Below are 20,273 nucleotides of genomic sequence, written 5' to 3' on the forward strand. Positions count from 1 at the left end.
GAAGAATTGAGGGTTGATTTAGGACTGTTGGAGGAAAGAAAGAAAGATGGAGTGGATAAGTATGGGGTAAGAAATTATATAACAGGAAAATACAAAGAGTGTGTAAAGGTTTTTACAGATGCGTCTAAAAATATTGAAAAGAGAGTAGGGGTAGCTTATGTAATCCCTGAGATGGGAATAGCAAAGGCAAAAAGGATAAATGATGACCTATCAGTGTATACTGCTGAACTGGTTGCCATATGGTTAGCACTGTGGATAGAGTCTAACAATTGTCTGCAGGCAGTGATTGCCTCTGATTCAAGTTCAGCAATGTTTAGTGTTCAGAATTATCGGTCTGATTCAAGGGAAGATATTTTAATCGAAATTTTACAGCTGGCAAGTGGAATACAAGCATCAGGAAGGAGGGTGACATTCTTATGGGTTCCAGCCCATATAGGAGTAGAGGGTAACGAACTGGCCGATGAGCATGCAAAGAGAGCTACAGACAAAAGCAATATAGATGTAAAGTACAGTAAAGCAGAAATAAAAAGTATAGTAAAGGCGAAAACGATTAAAAAGTGGCAGCATATTTGGGATAATGGGTACACAGGAAGACATCTTTATAGGATACAAGGGAAAGTGGGAAAAGACACACAAATAACCAGATCAAGACAGGAAGAAATTATACTAACAAGGATGAGGTTGGGTCATACAAGGTTGAATAGTACAATGTTCTTAATAAAAAAGCATGGAGATGGAAATTGTGAGTATTGCCAGAACAATATACCTGAAACAGTAGAGCATGTAATAATGCACTGTCATAAATACAATGAGGCAAGGCAGAGGCTTGTTAATGAGTTGAAAACAAAAAAAATGTCGTTAGAAATTAAAACACTATTGAAAAGAAGCTCAAGGGAAAATTTTGATTTATTACTTCTTTTTTTGAAAAGTACAGGCCTGTTAAAAAGGATATAAGTGTTTTTTTTTTTTATTATTATTATATTAGTTTAACGTGCTGGTATATTTAGTTTGGGAATAGTTAGTAACTCCCGTGCCTACTCCAGTCCAGTGGTGGCGGTAATGCACAAGAAATAGTTGCAAACCGCCAATCAAAAAGACGAAGAAGAAGAAGAAGAAGATCAATTACGGCGCCTTCGGTTTTCCGAAAATGGCCGAACGCAGAACAGCCGCTTTCCGGAAGATCCGGGTGCTGGGGCTTCAACATAAACAGCAATGGCGGAGGCAGCGGCAGCGGCAGCGTCAACAACGGCTCCAGCAGTTATCGGAGGCTGGACGAAGCACGTAACCTGCAGGTTAGTGAAAATCAGTCGAGGGACGCGGTTGTCGCAATATTAAACGGTCTCAAATATTAAACGCAACTGTGCGTCGACGGTGAGGCATCGGATAGCGCCGCTGTCTTTGTGCTGAACTGGATGAGTGTGTGTTTGTTGTTGTAACGCACCGAATCAGCGATAAGTCCGACAGCGGCTGCTATTTGCGGTCCTTTCTTCCTCTGTGTGTGTTTATCTCTGCAACCTCCATGTAGTTAAAAACAACAACAACAACAACACAGCACTGAATCCTCCACATATGGCAGTCAGTTTGACAGAAAGGAGTATTTAAGGAAGCCGTTTAAAAACCTTGAGTTTAACAATTTCGGTAACAGCCAGAGTGTCGGTTTCAGCCTTGATGATTTATGAATATGAAATCATTTTCCAGGCTTTTTTCATGTCTAGTCATGACTGTACCAAGTAACCTTTTTATTTATCAATATATCTAGTAGTATACAGTACAAGTAGGTGTTTTTGAGTTTTCAAACCTAAGCAATATGTAATGTTTACATTAGCACTGTTGTCAAATGTAACATGCACATATGAAAGGTTATGTGGTTCAAGCTGTTTATACAATAAATGGTGTGAGCAGTGTTTTATGAATCAGTCATAGGCTTTTTACAGCTCTGATGCTTATTAGTATGACATGGATATTGATAATTTTTATGTTAGAATGCAATAAAGTTCATGCCTTCAGATGTGAAAAATCCTATGCAGTGGGTTCTGTGTGAGTGTCAAGCTCAAAAAACATTTTCATTTGTAGGTATTTCATGCACGGGCTTTGCAAAGAGGGTGACAACTGTCGATATTCACACGACCTCAGCAGCTGCAAGCCACCCATGATTTGCAAGTTCTTTCAAAAAGGATGCTGTGCTTTTGGAGACCGTTGCAGGTAAGAGAAACAATGCTGAAACGTTTAGACTCAAAATGTGCTTCAAAACAACCGCTGACTCCCTTGACTAGATCTGTGCAGATGTTACATAACATCAAAGGTAATGTAATCTGTATTTCTGTGTTCGGGGCCGTAACACGTGAGTGTGTATGTAGTAGTGGTAAGCAAGGCTTCTGAGAAATGCTGTGTGTAGCTTCAGTACGTACCCGTGATATTCGAGAAGCAGAATTTTCTGTTAACAAGTACTTGAGTTTGTCGCTTTCTTAAAGGGATAGTTCCCACAAAAACTGTGTGTCTTTTTGCTGCCAAACACAAAAGTTAATATTTGACATTGGCTGCCACTGACTTTCATTGTATATAAATATATTGTGTATATATTAAAAAAAAATGCTTATACAGGTTTGGAATGACAAGAATTTTCATTTTTGACTTAACTGTCACTTAAGAGATGTCAAATCAACTGCATTTTACATGGTGGCATGCACAAGGAGGGAGCCCCTGCCCCTTTAATTGCAGACACTAAAGTGTCCGAACTAGGTGCCCCCAAACCGCGATTTCTACCAAGGGGGAAGACCGCGGATGTGCACTCGTAATGACACTCCGGAGGTCTGTGCACGCCACTGATTTAATGCATTTATCTTGCATTAAATGTTGCCATTTTTATATCTAAGCACACCAAGTGCCCTACAAACTGGCCTACAAACAGACTGTTTGCATTTGTGTTGTATTAATGCTGTCTATAGATATATGAATGCCTTAACTAATGCAACACAAATGCAAATGGTCTATTTGTAGGCCATTTCTTTTTGAGTGCAACTACTGCCGTTTAGATACCTTTAGACACTCAAAAAGAAATGGCCTACAAGCAGACCACCTTTGGCCATTGAAGTCAAATGCATCGGCACTGAGAGCAGTGCAAAAATTAGCCTGCGAGCCAGACAGTGCAGACGATGTTTGTCTCATATCTGTCTGCGGTCATGTGTATCCCCATAGTAACTGCTGCCCCCAGCTCGGCACTATGGGAATGTCTTTGTTTGCCGAGACTGTTCTATGACAGCATTACATCTGACCAAGATCTCCCTCTTGTTTGGCTTGAGAGGACTGTTTCCTGTGGTTTCTGGGTCTTGAGCTTAAATATCTGATGTCTGGAGTCCAGATTGATGTCTGACAGAGTTGTATTGTCAGCTTTGTCAGATGTATGGGGGGGTGCAGTGATGCTTTTGTCCCCATATGGGGTTTACCGCATTATTGTCCCTGTGTTTTTTGCGAGAAGTGGGGGGGCTGAGCTTTCATTAAGTGTGTGTTGAAAGCTCCTCAATGTATACTTCATTATGGATGGATTCTTTTTTCCTGCTTTGTGTCTATCTCTTGCCGTCTCCTTCCATGTGCCTCCCCCCACACCAATCTGGGGGCCAAATAGAGCAGCACACTGCAGCATGCATGGCAATTACATAACCCCAGTGTGTTAACATGCATCTCTCTCTCTGTCTCCTGCTGCTGTTGCTACCGCCGTCAGGTTCATTCGGTTCATTCTGCCAGTCTGCAGCCACTTGTGCTTCCACCGCTGTCATTTATTCATGCGACCCCCACATATAGGCGGACACATGCGCACAAACACATATTGGGCTAGGATAGGGCTGAAAGACCCAAGAGGTTTGAGGATGGAGAGGTTTGTGGAAGTTTAAGGAAAGCACTGAAGCATGTTTTGATGGGGAATAATTGAGAAATATAAAGGTCAGAAGCTAAACTATGACGATGTCATCAGGCTTGTTAGCTATCGTGAACAATGGTATGCTACGAGTGCTTTTTTGGGGAATGGTTTCCTGTAATATTTCATTTAGATATCGTATTGTCATTCTTGTTTTAAGTTAAAATTATTGATTTTTCAAAAATATATTATTTTCTAATTCTTTATATTAGATTGTTTGTTATTATATATTTATTTTATATAACTTACTAAATTGACTCTTGTTTCTGCAGCTCAAATTAAAGTGGCTTGATTTCCAGGGAACACATACATAATCGTAAATGCATACTTCCAATACTTGAATGCATGTTGGTTTGAATACAATGCTTTTTTTTTTTTTAAGAAAAGCAATATGTAACTTAGTACAAGTAGATCTACAAATGAAATACGCAGCATGTACATATTATATATTATATTGAGGAATTCAACAATTACTGCATGTGAGAACTGTTCCTTACTAATAATTATGTTGTCTGTAACATGATGCAGGCAACCTAGCACTACATTTAAAACTTGTTCTTATACACTAATAAGGTCGACTGGTTTATCTAGATTTGTTTTCTTGTATTGTTTTTCAAATGTTTAGCCATTTAAGTTCCCATTAGCATGCTGAAGACTGTAGACCGTCTGCACTGTAAAGCCCACTCGGAAATGTTACATATTTAAATGAATCACTTCTGAAAGAGGCTAACTGCTGCATTATGATTGTGAACAAGACATGTACTCACCATGGTAACCAGACACACTTTTCAGGTTTGTGACTGTATCAGCTTGAGAAAAAAAAATATCACCATTGGGAAACACTCGGACACCTAAGACAGAAAAAACACCTAGGCGCTTAATGATTATAATGTGCTAAAGCCTGTCTAAAATAGTTTATCTGAAAACATTGTTTTAATAACAGCCAACTCTCACTTAAATATGTTATACTAGTAAATAAGTAATAACATTTCATAACTATTCCAGACCACTGAGAACAAGTTTTTAATTCAGAAGCTTTCCTTTCAGAGAGAAAGTATGTAGACCTACGGGGGCATTTTCATTGCATTGCTTACCTGGTGTATCGGCCCATATTTTATTATATTTTCATTAAATTTGTATTGTGCCTCAGGTATGAACATAGCAAACCTGCCAAGCAAGACGAAGTCTCTAGTTCTAAGCCGTCGATGCCGCTGACCGCTGCTCCCCTTGCTGGCACTCCTGATCCCGTGTCTGATGGGCCAGGTGGTACGACTGATGCCCAGGAGAAGCCCCAAGGCTTGGGGGCAGTGGACTGGGTCAATGCTGCCGAGTTCGTCCCAGGGCAGCCCTACTGTGGGAGGGGTGAGTGTAGCAGGGAAAGATGTTCAGTTGTCATTGCCAAGACAATCTGTGAAAACCGTGCTAGCAGATAAGCCAAGCATTCGGTGTACAACATGAAGGCTGTTTTTCACTTAGGCTTTTATTTTATAACCGTTTGTTTGACCAGTGTTTTGGTCTGTCATAATAATGCTGTCACTGTTGTGGTTATTACTGTTTTTGTGACCTTCTTCATTCCTGTATACAACAACCAAAGGAACTGATTTTCACTTCCTGGAAAATAAATTATAAAAAGTGTATCTGGAATTTCTTACTCTGATTCTTTGAAAGGCAGAGTGGGAACTAGCTACAAATTTTCAATACATTTTTGTAAATAATTAGATAATGTATTGTTAATCCTCTACAATAAGGTTCAGTTCATTAACATCAATAAATGCTTTAAAAGTATTGTTCATTGTTAGTTCATTAACACAATGCATTAACTAACAAATCCTATTGTAAAGTGTTACCAATTCATTTTACCATAGTTAGTGTTGCAGTTACACGTATACATTTGTCAAGTGCTTTATCCAAAGCGAGTACATTCAAGCTACGCATTTTATCCGTTACGAGAAAACATATCGTATTTACTTAATGATGTGCAGCGAATTCGATCGTTGGCACTTGATTGAGCCATTAATGGAATCCGTATTGCAGAACTCCAGACAGACGCCACGCTGATATAACAGTATAGAAATTATACTAAAATAACACTGCTATGTTGTAATGTAGCCCATTAAATGTAGACTTTTTACAGTTGCCAAGCAACATAGCAACTCGGCACATTCTTATAGAACATGTGGCCTCGTGTGCATTTATCGCCATTTTATGACTACTTCAAAAGTGGCACATACAATCAAAACTAGCCGTTTTATAATGCAGCATAAATAATCAGCCCCCTTACTAAAGTTTGACTGACCCTGCAAAAACAGGAGAGCTCAGGCTTTGCTCTACCAGTGTGTTCTCTTGTTCTTGCTGGCCCAGACCCTCTTCCATATATCATAAAGGGTGACTTCATCAGCAAAGAGCTAAAGGAACAGTGCTGTTTCTTTCCTAGTCTTTGGGTGGCAGCCAAAACTCCTACGTTCAAGAAAGCAGGTGCTTTTCTTCCAGCGTTTACTGTGGTAGACCACATTACGAAACCGTCAAATACATCAATAAATCTTGTGGTTTCTTTCTTGCAAATTTCTCTCATGTCTCAATCTGAAGGACTGGATTTTTTTTTTCATGGTGTCATCTTTAGATTGTAAACAAAAAGATTGTTGTCCTTCAGCCCACTCCACAATAATGTGGTTGATTTCCTATCCCTATCACAGGAACTTGGTCGTTAAATCTTATAATATTTGTTGTTCCTTGCAGCTGACCAAGTGCCGTTAGAGGGATCTGGACCTCTTATCGAAGAAGAGTACGAGAAAGAACTAGGTAACAAAGAAATGAAGAAACAGCTTTGTCCGTATGCTGCTGTTGGTGAATGTCGCTATGGCCTCAACTGCGCCTACCTCCATGGTGACGTTTGCGACATGTGCGGCCTACAGGTTCTCCACCCTTCCGACACCTCTCAGCGCTCGCAACACATCAGGGTGAGTAGCGTACTTGCAACTTTTTCATAGACTCTTTTCATTTTCGGAAAGTTTTGAGCAAAATGTTTGTTTACGGCAGGCCTGCATCGAAGCTCATGAGAAAGACATGGAAATCTCGTTTGCCATCCAGCGTAGTAAAGACATGATGTGTGGCGTGTGCATGGAGGTGGTGTTCGAGAAAACCAACCCCAGCGAACGCCGTTTCGGCATCCTCTCCAACTGCAGCCACTGCTACTGCCTCAAGTGCATCAGGAAATGGCGGAGCGCCAAGCAGTTCGAGAGCAAAATCATAAAGTAAGACTCAAGATAATTAAACGTGTATTAAGTAAGATTCTGGGGAGATGATCTTCAATAATTTTTAATATATTATGACCGTTATCTTACGATTATAATCTCTAATTGTAATTGTCCACCTCTTCTTTTAAAGATCAGTGCTAGTATAAAAAGAAGAACCATATTTTTAGTGACAAATCAATGTGTTCCCAATCAGGTCCTGCCCAGAGTGTCGAATCACATCGAACTTTGTCATACCAAGCGAATACTGGGTGGAGGACAAGGAGGAGAAGCAGAAACTCATTCAGAAATACAAGGATGGCATGGGGTACACAATTGAGAATTTTACTGATTAAAATAATAATAAAATACTGTCATTTACTCGCCCTATTGTCGTTTGCCTCCCATGGAACACAAAATGTGACTTTCTGAATTGCATTCTGGACACACTAATCCATATAATGAAAGGGAGCTGGGATTGTGACAAAAATGACAAAATATGCACCATAAATGTTTTTCACTTTACTAGTGCACCATATTCCAGATCTTCTGAAGTCATACTACATACATTATTCCTTGAAAATCCTTTCCTCCACTGTAGTTCTCAAATCAAATTTAATATTCATTTTTATCAGTTTTCATGATAAATGTGAGAACCAATTCTGTGTTGCTTCAGTGGTGTTAAATGGCATTGATGTCTCATTTTTGAATGCCATGCAGATTTTGTAGTCATTTGGTGGAGGGAAACTTTAAGATAATTAAATGAAAGAACAGTAATATTTGGTTGCACTGTCGTTTTAAGCCTGAAGCATTTTATGATTCATTTGTTTATCTAATTAGCTTTGTCCATCTTCATACCCAGGAGTAAACCATGCCGATATTTTGATGAAGGCCGTGGGACCTGTCCGTTTGGAGCCAACTGCTTTTACAAGCATGCTTTTCCTGATGGGCGCCTGGAAGAGCCTCAACCCCAGAGGAGACAGACCGGCTCCAACGGAAGAAACCGGGTAAAGCTTCTACTGAAGCCTAACGGCTGTTTTCTCCCAATGTTAGTGCCAAACTGAAAACTTTGTTACGTGAAAGCATATCGTATTTACTTAAAGTGTGCTAGGAATTCGATCATTGGCACTCGATTGAGCCATTAATGGAATCTGTGTTGCAGAACTCCAGACGGACGCCACTCTGGGATCTTTTCGACGAGCGGGCGAACAGCGACTCCTTCGACAACGAAGATGAGATGGTGACGTTCGAGCTCAGCGAGATGCTCCTCATGCTTCTGGCTGCCGGAACTGACGATGATGTCACCGACTCCGAAGATGAGTGGGACTTGTTCCACGAAGAGCTGGACGATTACTACGAGCTATACCTATAGCAGTCCTCCTTCCATCCTTCGCTAACTCCCTCCTAGACTAACCCTTGTCCCTATTTACTCTGTTTCTATCGCTATTAGAAACTAAACAGAACTGTCTTGTGTGACTGATGGGCAGTAGTGTCTTTTTTTTTCCCCTGTGTTGTGGCAGTGCCTTCCAGCAGGCCATTAAAATGATTAATTCATTTCAAATTCAATAAATGAATATAAAACACACGTCAAAAGACATTAAAAAATAAAAATAGCTCTTGTGCTAAAAAATATTTTCTAGAAAGCCTTCTTCATTATGTGAGTCTGTCCATGTCTGGTTAATGTACTAGAAAAAGTATAAAGAGCAAAAACAAAAGTTATTTAAAAGAATTGCAAGAAAGGACACTAAGTTATACAGTAAATAAAATTGGAAAGATATATCTAACAAACCTTACTGAGTTTATTTCAGGTGTGGGTTTGACATGCTTATCATTGACTGTGAGGATACAGCAACTGTGTATAAATTCACTAACTGGTGGCTGTTAATGCTTCTGATATTTTTGAAATATCCTTCTTCTCATGCACTGATTCTGACTGGGTGGGAGGTGGTGGTGGCGGGGAGCTTCCTGGAGGTCACAAATGCACTCGTCAACGTTCACACGGACAACTCGTGACATTAATCCTTAAATGTAATGTCCTTTTGTTTCTCTCTATTATATTATCCACCGAATTGTATTTTTTTTGTACCTGTTTAGCCGTACCTTACTAGCTGTGGTATCCCATGGGAAGTCCCTACGAACTGAGTGCACTGATAATTTGTGAATCTGGACTCCCAAAAGCAGACTTAAATGCGTTCAAATATGAAGCTGAATGTTCATCAGTTTAACTGTCTATTAATTGTAAATCTGTTTTGCTTCAGTGAATATTGCATTATTAAGATCAGCTGGCAGTAGTCAAACCACAAACGCCCAATTGTTATTCGGTTCTTGTCGAACTTGGTCGATATGCATATGTTTATACAGAAATGTGCTTGTTTTCTATGGTTCAGAACCATCCAATGTAACTTGAAATTAAAGTTTATTATCAAATGATTAGATGTCTATGTGAATGTTATTGATGGATTATATAGTCATATTTAGCCTTAGAGATAAAGTATCCAGGGCAGTTTAGTTGCCTCTGTAGTTTGTGTAATGGAGAATAGCCTACTGTTGTGGTTTTTAATTTAGAAGTGGTGCTGTGGGCTTGATGGCGGTTAAAGTATTATTCATTCTTGCCTAATTTATCGTATTTTTTGGAAATTAAAGTTATACCTAGCTACAAAAGAAAAAAAACATTTAGAAAATGATGGTTTAAATGTTATAAGTCTTTTACAAATCAGCATTAAGAATACAGCTGACGCACACTGTAACAAACTACAGCATTTATAATGAAACAATGCTCAGACTCGTATAAATAATGATGCTCATTAAGTTCATACCAGGCTTCTGATGTCCTACATCAGGCTTCTGTGAGTGATTACGCTTGAATGCACATCATCTTTAAGACAAATGTGACTTGTCTATAAAAGTGCTGCTTTGGAAAGGCCTTTTCCTTTTGCATTTTACTTGTTCTCCTTTTTTATGGAAGCTGGTTGGTAAAAGACATCATATTCCTACATTATTCTTATTTTATTAACATTATCTTGCCAGAAACAAAGCATCTTTGAATAGAATGCTTTGTGGGTTTTATTCTGAGATTGCACCCCCCCCCCCCCCTTTATAAATTATTGCTAATAATTTTAATAAAAACTTTCAAATATGTATATTTTCACCATGGCTTCAAGTATAAATGTTATCTTGTTAAACATCTAATATTTATTTTGTGAAGGTAATTTTTCCACATTGTAATTAACATTTTCTACATTTTAATTCATCCTAAAATCGTAATGAATTTTGTTTTTTTTTACTGTTGCATTTTTTATATTCTTCTATGATTTCTATACTGTAGAATTTATTTTGTAATATTTAAGTCGCATCTTGGTGAAATCGACGTTCAAGGCCTATCAATAGGAAATATTGTCACGAAAAGAAAAATATATTAATTCAGTAGCCTGCAATCATTTTGAACGTGGAGATGAAATGCTTAAAACATAAATCCATGTTTTTAATGAATATAAGATTCGTAGATTTAATCATCACTTTATTATTTATCCGGTTTAATTGGGAGGGATTCTGTATGTGCACATTCCATTCCAACGCAATTCCATAACGGGATTTCCTCCTCTGCCCCCATGAGCGGCTATCATTACACCAGCGGAGCCAAAACAAGTCGGGAGGAGAAGGCATGAATACAATGACCGCTGAAATCATAAAAGACATCTCCCAGCCCGACTCACCTGTCTCCTCAGCACCAGAAAACGGACAGCTGTTGTTCATCCGAAGCGTCGCGTCCAGGAGGGACACGCAGACCACCAGCGGCAGCGCCCACCTCGAGGAGGGCAGCTCCCAGCCCCTGGTCTCCTCCTCAGCCACAGCTCAGCCTCAGTCTTACACCATGACATCGGGCGAATTCATGCAGTCCACCCCTCTGTTCGTGCACAGGTCTAATAAGAACATGTTTTATAAGATCCTGTGTTTCCTCGTGCTCGTTCTTCAAGGAGGCATGCTGGATTTCTACCTCATCATCTTCACGGATCTCTACTGGTGCTCGTGGATAGCCACAGATTTGGTTGTTATATCGGGTTGGGCGATCTTCTTCATGAAAAACGCCAGGAGCAAGCGAGAACGAGCGTGTGGTTTCCACCAGAAGGGCTCCATCTTCGGATGCAACCTCGGGGAGTTCACCTTCGCGTACCTGGCATGGCTCATCTACGTGATCGCGTCCACCCCGAAAGTGGTGCTCGTCCTGGAAACGTCCATCCTCGATCTGATCGCCCTCAAGGTGCCGTTTGGCATCACCGGGTTTAAAATAACCATGCTGCTGTGCGCGCCTTTGCTTTACTGCCTCCTCAACTCAGTCATCGAAGATCCAAACGGCTCCACGCGCTTTCACTCCCAAGGCTGCTTCATGGGCACCTGCTTAGACATCCTAGACAGCTTCACGCTGGTGGAACTGCTCCTTAAAAACGAAATCCCGAGCATATACCTTAGGTACACGGTTATATCAGTGTACTTCATCGCATTGGGCGTCCCGGTTGTCTGGCTTTACGAGTTGACGGCCTCAGAGATGAACTGTCGCTGGATATGGGCGAGGTTTTTCACCGGCGTGCTGCTCAACGGTCCGCTCTTGGTGGTCAGATGTTTCCTCGTCTTTGTTTACAAAACGCCCATATCGGTTTTCATGTTCAAGAACATCTTCTTCTTGGGGTGTAAGTGCCTGGAGCTGGTTGAACAGTGCACGTCCTTAAGAGGTGTCCGACGGTTTGCACGTGGACGCGGGGGTAACCCATCCCAGTTCTCCCACTGCGTTTCCGAAAACGACATGTGTCCTCACGGCTATGTGAACACGCTGGCTGTCAATACTCAGTCGTAGATGCTCATTAGGGACTGGGTTTGACCGGCCGGGGGCCTCGTAGGCTACTACACAGTGTGCATCAGCCCTTTTAAGGGAAGGTACTACAGAGGTGCTAATATTCCTTGATGAAGATAAAACACACAAACCAATTAACAAATGCATAAAATGTATTGCTATAGCTACTTTGTAAAAGTAGGCTACGGATTTTGAGGTACGGTCAGCTGCGAGGGATAAAATGGTAAAAACGTATTTTAGAATTACAAATCACAAGTTAATAAAAAGTATTTTTTTTAAGGTCTTAACAGAAACTCAGTATGCAAATAGGAATCATGTAATTTTCACAGGTGTGCATAATATAACAAGTGAACTCCACAAAAATGTGTTTGTGATGAACTCACTGTTGCTAGTTGTCAGACTTGTTTTGCTGTTTTTTTTTTTTTTAGCAAATTAATAAAACAACAACAAAACTGGCAATTACCAACAATAAGCAAAATTAGGATTCTGTACAAAACTTGAACGATTTGGTTTATTAGGCATTGGCCTAAATCCAAAATATAATTTGTGTCAGACATGCCCAATAATCATACATTATTTGCTTGGTATATGTGTTCTAAAATCAGAATAATTCAGTGGTTATGACAACATTAGCCAGTATTTGTCAAATTGAACCAAAATACACATTTATCCCTGTAGTACCTCTCCTTATGAACACCCGTCGTCCTCCTCCACTCTCAACTGGTGCTACAACCAAGCCACTCAATGTGCCAATGAAAAACATTCCCTCCTGTGACCTCTGCAGTATATATGAAATGGGATGTGACTGTCAGCCAGTGCTTATATAATGATGCGAGAATCTTTGATTTGCACTTGTTTTGTGAGGCACTTTAATTATGTGAGGATTATTCAACCGAGGAAAGGTTATAAGTGCAATGTTGTATAATTTATTTTCTATGTAAAAATGTCCTTAACTGACAGTAGGCTCATGTAGACACAATTCTAGTGTTTTCAGACACATTGTCAAGAGATGTACCCGAATGCACTTGTCAAAAGTGTAAATATGCCTTGTGACTTGTTAGGCTTGGTGTACACTTTAAATTGTGAATGTGATGTAGTCCTTTCCTATTTGAAATATGTGGCAATGGTTCTTAGGAATGGAAAACTGTTGAACAGTGTATTATATGGATTCATAATGTTCCTTAATGTAATAATAGGCTACTCTAAGCATAGAATCTATGAGGATAACTGAACTGTAATCCATCTTTAATGACCAAACTCCATTGCTGGTCCCAAGCAGCTATATTACCAACATCAGTTTGTACAAGGCTACCTCTCTTTACAGAACCTCATGGTTGAAATCACAAACTAGTCTGTTATTTTGCTCAATTTCAGATGCTGTTTTATTCATGCCAGTAAATGAGCTATGATTATCACAATTAGTAACATTTTGATCATGAAAATTATAGTGCTGATAGATAGACTTATTCATTAATCTACATGCAGTGCATTTATGTCTAAATGAGAATCTACGTAAATATGTATATTTCCAAGCTCATTGCTTACACTATATTTACACCAGGAACTTGAACATATATGTCAAAGCTTAATATCCATGTTTCTCAATCCTCCACCAAAATGGAAAAATCTGACATCATTTACACACCCTCATGTCGTTTCAAACCTGAATGACTTGCTTTCGTCTGTGCAACACAAACAAAGATATTTTAAATCATGTTTTTATACATATGAAGAAAGTCTATGGGGTCTAAATAATGTTGGTTTGGAGCCCACTGAACTTCACTGAATAGACAAAAAAACATTTTTTTCAAAATATCTTCTGAATAAATAAATGCATCCAGGTTCAGAGTGACACGAGCGTGAGGAAATGATCACAGAAAAGTCATTTTGGGTTGGCTATCACAAGCAAGCTTGTCCTGTCACTTTTAGTTTTAAAAGAGAGTATTATGTATGCTAGTCTAATATGTAATTACTAACAAATGTGCATCCTTATTCTAACATATTATTACTCTTGTGCTTTGAGGATTGGGGTACAGGGTGAGCTAAATGTGTTAAATATGCAGGCCGAAAGTGCATTATGGGATTTTTGTGCCTCATTGCGCAGTATTTAACCTGACAAATATATACCACTACATTCTACGCATGTTTTTTAAACTACAGCTTTTAGTGTATGTACAGAATCTTTTTGATAAGGAAAGCGACTTTTCAACCCCTCCTCTCACTATTTATCCACATTAATGTTTTACAGAGAATTTTCTTACAAGGGCTTTAATTTGCAAGTTAATTTATGTTTACACAAGACAGCTGCAAGGGTTAAGAAGCCTCCTGGTTAAATTGGTTATAAAGTAATTTGAGGTCCAAAGTTGGATGTAATTTGATGCAAGTTATTCTTTAACTAAATTAATAAGTAAAAAGCACACAGAAAATTAACAAATAATGCTGCTTTATAAATTCAGAAATGTACTTACATAATATTATATACAAACTTCGAGAGTAGATGGTTATAGCTGTTAAACTGGAATGAAAAAAAAGTGCAATATAATACAACAAAAGATTTCATCTGAGCAATTAATATGAAAAGACAATACAAATGTAACATTGCAAGCCCAACCAAATTACTTAGACGTGTGTTTAGTAGCTAACATAAGCTTAAAATCATGTGCTGTGCTGTTCTGCGCCACAGTAAAAGAGCTGATCATTGAACTTGTCCATCTAGTCTGTTTCCTGTTTCTGTTGACACAAATAGTATGAATGTTTTAGGTGTGACGACTAAACATAGACTGTTCAAGAACATCCTGCCATGTTACTACGGCACACTGCAAATTAAATAAACAGCCAAAAGACCTACAAGAAATTTAGATCTCTGTTGTTTCGGTGAAGAAACCAGAAGAGATCGGGCTGTTCAGGAAGAGGTTCATTTGTAACTTGGCCAGAGAGGAAAGGTCTTGCTGAAACTTGGGGTCCTCCCTCACTGTGGAATACCTGGAACCATATCCCTGATCGGACCCTCGTGATGGTCTCGCCTCAGAAGCCCCCTCCATTTCACTTTCCTCCATCTCCACTGGCTGGGACATGTCCATCCCCTGATGCAGATTGAAGCTGTGTTCCATTGAGGGTGGAGGCGCTATCAAAAAGCGATTTCTGGTGTCTGCCAGACAATTTTCTGATGGTTCTCCCAATGGAAATGCAAAAGAGGGATGTGAGGGTTCCATTGGTCCTGGTTCAGCGAGGAGACATGGATAGATTTGTGGGTCTATTGGTGTCCCAATACCAGCCAGGCTGGGTAATTCAAGAGAACATTCCATTGGGGGATAATAGGAAAGTACACTGTGCTCTGGCTGGACTCTTGGATTAATAATCACCACAGATAACTCTTCAGGGTTCTCTTGAATCTGGGGAATTACGGAGCAGACACTCTGGGCCTCTTGATTGATGTCTACCTCCTTCACAAGGATTGGGAGCCTGATGTTTAGCACAGGTGTTAATTCATATATCGGCTGCATGGGGATCTCAAGAAGTGGATCAGATTCCCCTCTCACTTCCTCCTCACTGCTCACACACTCTTTCTCAAACCAGTCTGGATTCTCTAATTGGTGTTCCTGGAATGCTTCGATTGCGTTCCGTAAGGCTTCGCCCGAGGGGCAACTGAAGTACTCGTCCTTTCCGATACCCTCGATACAGTGCTTCACTCCCTGCTGATACTTCTCCACATCGAGGATACGGAAATAGAGCTCTTCGAAATGCTTCATCAGCTTATATTTGACCGCAATGTCAAACATAGACGGCACATCGCCTTCACTGCTTATATCGTCAAAGTAAGCCACCAAATACTTCCCGTAAGAAGCCGGACGCTGCATATCAGGTGTAATCAGCTGAAGGGCTAGAGTCAGCATATCACCAACGGGAGAGCGCACGTCTTCCCGGAGGAGGATGCAAGGATCTCCACACATCGCCCCCCACTTGGCCTTCACTCCTCGAGAGCAAAGAACCAAGATCTTGTTTGACGACTGCTCAATCTGTCGCTTTTTTTCCTCAATCCACTGTAGCCGGCCGATGGTGCCGAGCCAAGTCGTGTCAAGTAGGTCCAGCATGACCTCAATGCCGCATTTGGCCCGCAGGAAGGCACAAAGCTTCAAGACTATGTCTGTGTAAAGGGGATGATCTCTGGAGTAGATGATTAATACGGATCGTGGGCCAGATGCAACTGGTGCTTCAAGAGGTGGTGGTTCCTGTTTCTTTTCTTCACCTAAATTTAAATTATTTAAAAAATTAGAACCAGGGACATTCCTTGAAAATGATTAGTTACTGCATATCAGTTGTATTTTTTCAGCCCTAGCACTATCTGTGCTAACTTCTAACCACAGGAAGTTGCTCTTGAAAGACATGACTGTCACTGTTGTGTAACACGATTAAAATCACAGTCTTTGAAGATAAAAACATCCATCTTAAATGTCAATGCTTACCTTTCGGTGGTTTCCTGCGGCGCAAATAAATAGCACAAATACCAATGGCACAAATTAAGAGGCACAATCCAACACAAATGATCTGAAGTGCTGAGTTATTCTCAGGAGGGTTTCTTGGTACTGTGGAACATACATACAGTATAAATCAGTAAACTGGTATATGTTTGTTTTTTTTTTACCTTTTTTGTTCCTCAGTAATTTAAAAGGTGATGATGCTTCCATACACACCAGGACCACATATGTTAAAACTGAGATTTATTTGACGACAGTCGCTGGCACACTTCTGGAAAAATGGCTGGATCTAAATAGCAAAAAAAAAAAAAAAAAAACACAATTAAATCAATACACTATAAGAATTTTTTATATGTAATCTTATTTTATTAATGATGTAACATGTTTGTTTAGGCCAACACACCTGAACATCAAAAATACAGCAAGTACGTGACCAGTTCTCCAGGTTATATGTCACATTTAGTAATGACTTGCTCTCCTAAACATAAAAAATAAAGAAACAGTTTTATATGCAGTCATATTATCTAGCCTTATTCATTTGGATATTTTTGAATAGACATACAGGTAAGATGTCTTACATTATAAAGAGTCTTCATTTCGCTGTCGCTGTTGCACTTAAGAAAAACATTGTATTTTTCTGCATTCTCTCCAGGATTAAATGCAACATACAGAATATCCTTGCCGTTTACACCTGTGGTCCTTACTACGGTAACATTGGGTCGCCATGTCTCCCCTAAGCAACACATCAAACCAAATGAATCTCATAGGATAAGAAGTTAATACATACTTTAATACCTAAGGGTTCAGGGTTTCTAGGTGTATATACATCTATCTGATTTGTAACCATTCATAAATAAGCTCTTCTCTCACCTCTCTCAAAACAGATTTTGGTTGTTCTCATCAAAGGATCGTCACAACCTGTAGTCACAGATCAAAACTGAGGTATAATTCTGAATATGTAGAAATATTAGATTTTTCTTTTGTTTTAATTTTTCACTTACCTGGAACACTAACTTTACTGTAAATATTGTAAGTGGTGTGTTGTAAATTCGGCTTGGGAAGGTTGGAGACCGTCACTACATATGAGCTGTCTGGATCTACCACAACTTTATCCAAGGAGAAAGACCACTAGAAAAAATCAGATCATACATTAATATCTGTGAGAATAAATAGAATAAAAGCGAAAAAATAAATAAATCAGTCTTGCCTTTTCACCAGCACTATTTCTCATGGTTTTAAAAACTTGGAGGAACTTGTAATGAACACACAGATGTTTATTGGTTGATGACTTTAATACATCAAGCTCTGTTCCTTTCAAATGAACTATGCTTCCTGCAAAAATTGGGAGATAAATACTTATTGATATACAAAATGAAAATAAAGATCCGTTTACCCCTTTTTATTGAAATCATTAAATATAGAAACTTTCTTAGTATTGATACATTTAGCATTAAGCAATGTGATTTCTTTATTATGAACTTTCATTATAGCTTTTTAATATAGGTCTAAATGTACAATTTAAAATGGTCCCTTTGCATTAAACTTTCAAGAATTTGTCCGATTAAATGGATTTTCACATAATGTAACAGATATTATCTGAATGACACCCACCATCATCCCTTGCTTTCCATTCTGCCACAATCACTGGCTCCAAATCACCTTCCATATTGCTTCTTACATCAACATACACTGACAAATCATCCGGTTCACTGGGAGTGAAATCTGAAGGAACGAGCCATTCTTTATACAGGCAGTTATCTGAGGAGGGAAATGATCAAACTTCAGTTAAAATATAACTGGCAACAACAAAGAATACTAAAGAAAAATGAAAGCAGGACTTACTGAACTCTGCAGTACACTGTACCTCCTGGAGAACGAGAAAGAAACTACAATGGCTCACACAAATATGACCCTCATTTAAAACTTGAATCCCCAAAGGGACCATTATATCACTGTCTACATAAACACATTTAACATATCTAAATAAATATCTAACACTTTCTGGTATCGGCAGGGCTTTATGTATTATCTTACCTCTTGTGTACAGTTCAGTGAGCGTCCATCATCCAGAAGTCGGAGATTCAGCACTACAGGTATGAAGGTGAAAAACACAACACCTTTCAGGTACAAGAACTTCATGATTCGCGTTCGAAACTACATAAACCTCACTACAGCTAAACGGTAAAAAAAAAAAAAAGTTTGACAAAGTTTTTAATAGACGAATGAGTTCGACAGCGACAAAAGAGCAGGGTAAACAAGGTTGCGTAGGAGCAGGAAACTGCCGATTTATAAAAGCTTCCTGGAATAACTGTAATATGCAAAGCAGCTTTCACACCTCCTGGTTACGTCGCGTCGCGTCGCCGTTCCAGACGCGTAGGCTACTTTACAGCGTTTTGTGCGTCATAGCAAGACAGGTAAAATAGATAGTTTGTATTATTATTATTATTATTATTATTATTATTATCATACTGAATAGCTACAATTTACAATTTAATTGCAACGTAAAGAGAACGAGCATAAAAATATGGCAGATCATAAGTGCCAGCATGACTTTATATTGGAAAAAAAGGTAAATAGGAGAAGAGTAAATTACTTTAAATAAATTAATACATAACCGTTAAAAACCTTTTATAAATATTCTATAAAAGTAAAGGAACACGTTTTTATTAAACTGTGGTTCCTTTTTGATTTTGTTTACATAATTTAAACGGTTGCTTTTCCACATGAGGGCGCTAGTTCACCACTGTGTGTACTGTATGAAGGCCTGTTTATGATCAGTCTGTAAAAATATTTAGTTTCTAGTTTTCGTGTAAGCACATAAAAATAGATATAACTTATACAGATGTCAGTCCTGATAAATGTGGTAATGTAGTAATTTCTACTAGGAAAAAAAATTACTTGTATGGAAACATTAATATAACTCTGTACAACACCCTTGGTTACCTATGCCAAAATCCTGAAATATTAATCTTTTTTTTTTTTTTCATTATAACACGCCTCTTGCAACATGGAGGCAGCATTTTCAAATATATATATTAGAGACACACCTTCTCATTCAAAGAGTTTTCATTAATTTCATGACTATGAAAATTGTAGATTCACACTGAAGGCATCAAAACTATGAATTAACACATGCGGAATTATATATGGAATTATATGCATAACAAAAAAGTGTGAAAAAACTGAAAATATGTCATATTCTAGGTTCTTCAAAGTATATATATATATTTATATATATATATATATATATATATAAATACTCAGGTGATCTGTAACAGTCACAGTGTCAATCTTTGTACTGCATCCGAACCCAGAGTACAGATCAGCCAGTCTATATTAGGGCCAGACAACACACTGTCCCAGTATCAAAATCCTCAGATTAACCATGGCAACACAGAATGAGGGCTACCCACACCTAGCCCAGGTGTGCACGCTCCTGTTTTCAACTACTGGCCGGAGATTAGAGGAATATAGGGTGCTAACATGTTGCATCTTGGGATTTGAGGGTAATTGTTTGGATACTTCCATGCAGGTTGGACAAAAACGTTGACTCCTATTAAAAAAATACTGTCTTTAATCTCATCCATCATTCCGGCACCTAAGAAGTTACAGTCAAACATTTGTGAAATCATGACAAATAGGCTAGAAGCATCATTAGTCTCAGTAATCTTGTACTGTTTTACCATAACTTTGACTTTGTGTAACGTAAATTTATACAGAATGCAGGCTACTATATTTAAAAACAATATGAGCTCAATAATCTTTTCTGAACATCAACAAGAAATTAGAGACTTTCTATAGGCTCAGTGTTT

General features: G+C 38.8%; 3 protein-coding genes across 3 annotated transcripts; 2 read left to right on the forward strand and 1 right to left on the reverse strand.

The window, feature by feature from the left end:
- The first annotated feature begins 1,156 nt into the window (after positions 1 to 1,156).
- On the forward strand, positions 1,157 to 8,807 carry LOC132098847 (probable E3 ubiquitin-protein ligase makorin-1). Its single transcript, XM_059505070.1, has 8 exons — positions 1,157 to 1,292; positions 2,074 to 2,202; positions 5,061 to 5,272; positions 6,647 to 6,867; positions 6,947 to 7,161; positions 7,358 to 7,468; positions 8,003 to 8,147; positions 8,303 to 8,807. The coding sequence occupies exons 1-8, from the start codon at positions 1,213 to 1,215 to the stop codon at positions 8,510 to 8,512; spliced, it is 1,323 nt and encodes a 440-aa protein (XP_059361053.1). The 5' UTR covers positions 1,157 to 1,212; the 3' UTR covers positions 8,513 to 8,807.
- Positions 8,808 to 10,755: 1,948 nt separating this feature from the next.
- On the forward strand, positions 10,756 to 12,287 carry LOC132098848 (transmembrane protein 121B-like). Its single transcript, XM_059505071.1, has one exon. It carries the CDS (start codon positions 10,802 to 10,804, stop codon positions 11,987 to 11,989), a length of 1,188 nt encoding a protein of 395 aa, XP_059361054.1. The 5' UTR covers positions 10,756 to 10,801; the 3' UTR covers positions 11,990 to 12,287.
- A 2,373-nt stretch (positions 12,288 to 14,660) lies between these two features.
- LOC132098850 (interleukin-17 receptor A-like) lies at positions 14,661 to 18,714 on the reverse strand. Its single transcript, XM_059505072.1, has 11 exons — positions 18,496 to 18,714; positions 18,304 to 18,328; positions 18,073 to 18,219; positions 17,669 to 17,793; positions 17,463 to 17,589; positions 17,332 to 17,379; positions 17,040 to 17,194; positions 16,865 to 16,939; positions 16,678 to 16,750; positions 16,450 to 16,569; positions 14,661 to 16,232 (listed from the first exon to the last, which is right to left on the reverse strand). Exons 1-11 carry the CDS (start codon positions 18,598 to 18,600, stop codon positions 14,842 to 14,844), a joined length of 2,391 nt encoding a protein of 796 aa, XP_059361055.1. The 5' UTR covers positions 18,601 to 18,714; the 3' UTR covers positions 14,661 to 14,841.
- Between the last annotated feature and the right edge of the window lie 1,559 nt (positions 18,715 to 20,273).

The sequence above is a fragment of the Carassius carassius genome, chromosome 22 (assembly GCF_963082965.1).
Source record: "Carassius carassius chromosome 22, fCarCar2.1, whole genome shotgun sequence".
Classification (NCBI taxonomy): Eukaryota; Metazoa; Chordata; class Actinopteri; order Cypriniformes; family Cyprinidae; genus Carassius; species Carassius carassius.